This window comes from Athene cunicularia, assembly GCF_003259725.1.
Source record: "Athene cunicularia isolate RWA chromosome 10 unlocalized genomic scaffold, athCun1 chr10_part1, whole genome shotgun sequence".
NCBI lineage: Eukaryota > Metazoa > Chordata > Aves > Strigiformes > Strigidae > Athene > Athene cunicularia.
The window spans coordinates 4693008-4695097 of record NW_020799112.1 but is presented as its reverse complement, the minus strand read 5'-3'; the positions used below and the strand labels follow the sequence as shown (position 1 = coordinate 4695097).

Sequence of the window (2090 nt, the reverse complement as noted above, 5' to 3'; positions counted from 1 at the left end):
ACACTATTCCACACCCTGAAAGCCATAAACAAGAACAGCTTTGACTTGGTGACTACCTGATACTTTATCCTGAAGGCAAACTAGCCCTTCTGTCCTCCTCACTCCTACTCCACAGGCAGGTCTGCTCTACAGCCACCTCTTAATTTAACAGCAAATACCTTGCAGAGTTTGAAGTGTTAAGCAGCAAAATAAGGCACAGCAACATGAGAGCGATACCAAGCAACACAGTGCTTTAAAGTGTTCGTGAAAAACATCAACCCAAAACTTTATTTAGTAGAAAACTTTCAAAAGACATAATAATTAGTCTGTTAGAATGTTTAAAGCATTACACTGACAACATACTCATTAAAGACAATTCCCGTTCTCCTAAGGTGTAGCCCCGTTTCATACTGCACCCTTTATTCACTGCTTTCATCCTTACAGAGAGGCTGTAAAGCTCTTCTTCTGCAATGCCATCAAAAAAGAAGTCCTCATTGAAGATAGGATTTCTGCTTCTCTTTATAACAGTGCTTCTCTGCTTCTGTGCTTTCCCTGGCACCAGGGAGAAGGTGATACAACAGTTTATGCTTTTGGGCTCTACAGAGTCATCATATAAACCCTCTGCACTGATTAGGCGGATCCGCAGCCTTTTATTCTCTAAGCAGTATTCAGCTGAGAGCCTCAACATGCCTCCCTTGTCCATTACCACAGTGCTCTCTCCCATGAGTCTCTCCCGGCTGCGGGTCAGGTCCAGGGGGAAGATGGGAGAAGAGGACATGCTGAAGCTGCGTGTGGCAAGCAGCCCCTCTGAGGCCCGCCTGATGGCACTGGGGCTGTTATCAGTGGAGCTGCTCTCCTCTGTAGAGAGAGAATTGTTCCTGGCCACACTGGATTTGTTCTTGGCTTTCAGTGCTAGGCAGAGCAATCCCTCCTGACTTTGTGTTTTGATCAGGGAGCAGGATCTGGGGAGTGACCTGTTGAGAAGCGGAGAACTGAAAGGGGAGTTATCACTGGAGGAGGCAGTATCACTGTCACAGGCACCTTGCCTGCGCAGAGAAAGATGCTTGGGAGGCAGCCTCACAGAAGCAAAGCTGATAGCGATGGGATCAGACACACTCCCTTTGCCACTGAATGTGTTAGCTCTGGATCGAGACAGCATCAGGCTGGGCAGAGCACCACGTGGGTCACCGTGGAAGATGGACTCCTTTCTCCTAGTGTGGGGACTCTCCAGCAGAGTGCAGAAGCCATAGGAAGTGGGGGCTCTGGGAAAGTGAGGCAGGGAGAGCGCTGCTTGGGACTGTGGGTCTGAGTTGGTGCTTTCTTCCTCCAGGGCTGGGATCTCTTCAGCACTTTCCACCTGAATGAGATGGGGCAAAGAAGAGCTGGGGCTGTAGTCTGAAGAATTAAGGTCTGCATCCTCGGAACCATGGTCCTGGTGGAAGCCAATGCTCTTAACAGAGCCAGAGGTTGTCAGCCTAGGGGGAATGCAGAATTCTGGGATTCTGTCCGGGGTGAGCACATTAGGAAAAGCAGCAGCCCCCATTCGGGCTTTTTCAGGCCCATTTTGGCCAGGTGGCAGTCCCAGGAAGGAGGAGCTAGGGAGGTTTCCATTTTCATGTGAAGCTCTGATCTTTTCCAAGAACCACATCACTGTAGCTGGGCTGAAAGTCCTCAGAGGGGAAATGCTTGAAGTACAAATCCACCTGCAGACAGAGATGCAGAAACACATAAACATCTTTCTTGACCACGCTACAGCCAAGGCAGGCACAGAGGATGCTATTCAAGGCAGGACTGGCACAAGCTCAGTCAATCCACAGTTTCAATACAACCCCTGCCCAACGCACTATCTCTACTGAAGTCAAATAGATTTTGCCCCAAGAACAGAACTAAACCACTGATGAGATAAAACACCATCGAGTCACTACCGGGGGAAAACGTCCCTCCCTGCTAACCCCCACCGCATTCCTCCCTTAGCACAGAACGTACCTTATCAAGTGCAAGCCACTTAGTTTCCTCCAACAGCCCTCGCTCGCCGCACAGCAGCCTCGGCACCCTCCGCGACTGCAAACCCGCACCCCGGGCCGGGCCGCCCCTTTTCTAGCGGCGCCGGG

General features: G+C 50.5%; 1 protein-coding gene across 4 annotated transcripts in view; it reads right to left on the bottom strand.

Annotated features, from left to right (window-relative positions):
• Positions 1-251: 251 nt before the first annotated feature.
• Positions 252-2090, bottom strand: part of LOC113484077 (C2 calcium-dependent domain-containing protein 4C-like) — a 34252-nt gene continuing 32413 nt past the window's right edge. For 3 of the 4 annotated variants that reach the window (XM_026856216.1, XM_026856217.1, XM_026856219.1), the window contains one exon: positions 252-1682. In XM_026856216.1, the coding sequence (XP_026712017.1) occupies positions 326-1682 (1357 nt within the window). In that variant the 3' untranslated portion in view covers positions 252-325. Of the gene's footprint in view, positions 1683-1965; positions 2066-2090 lie in introns of those variants that run through there. The other variant, XM_026856218.1, reaches the window with a different exon arrangement.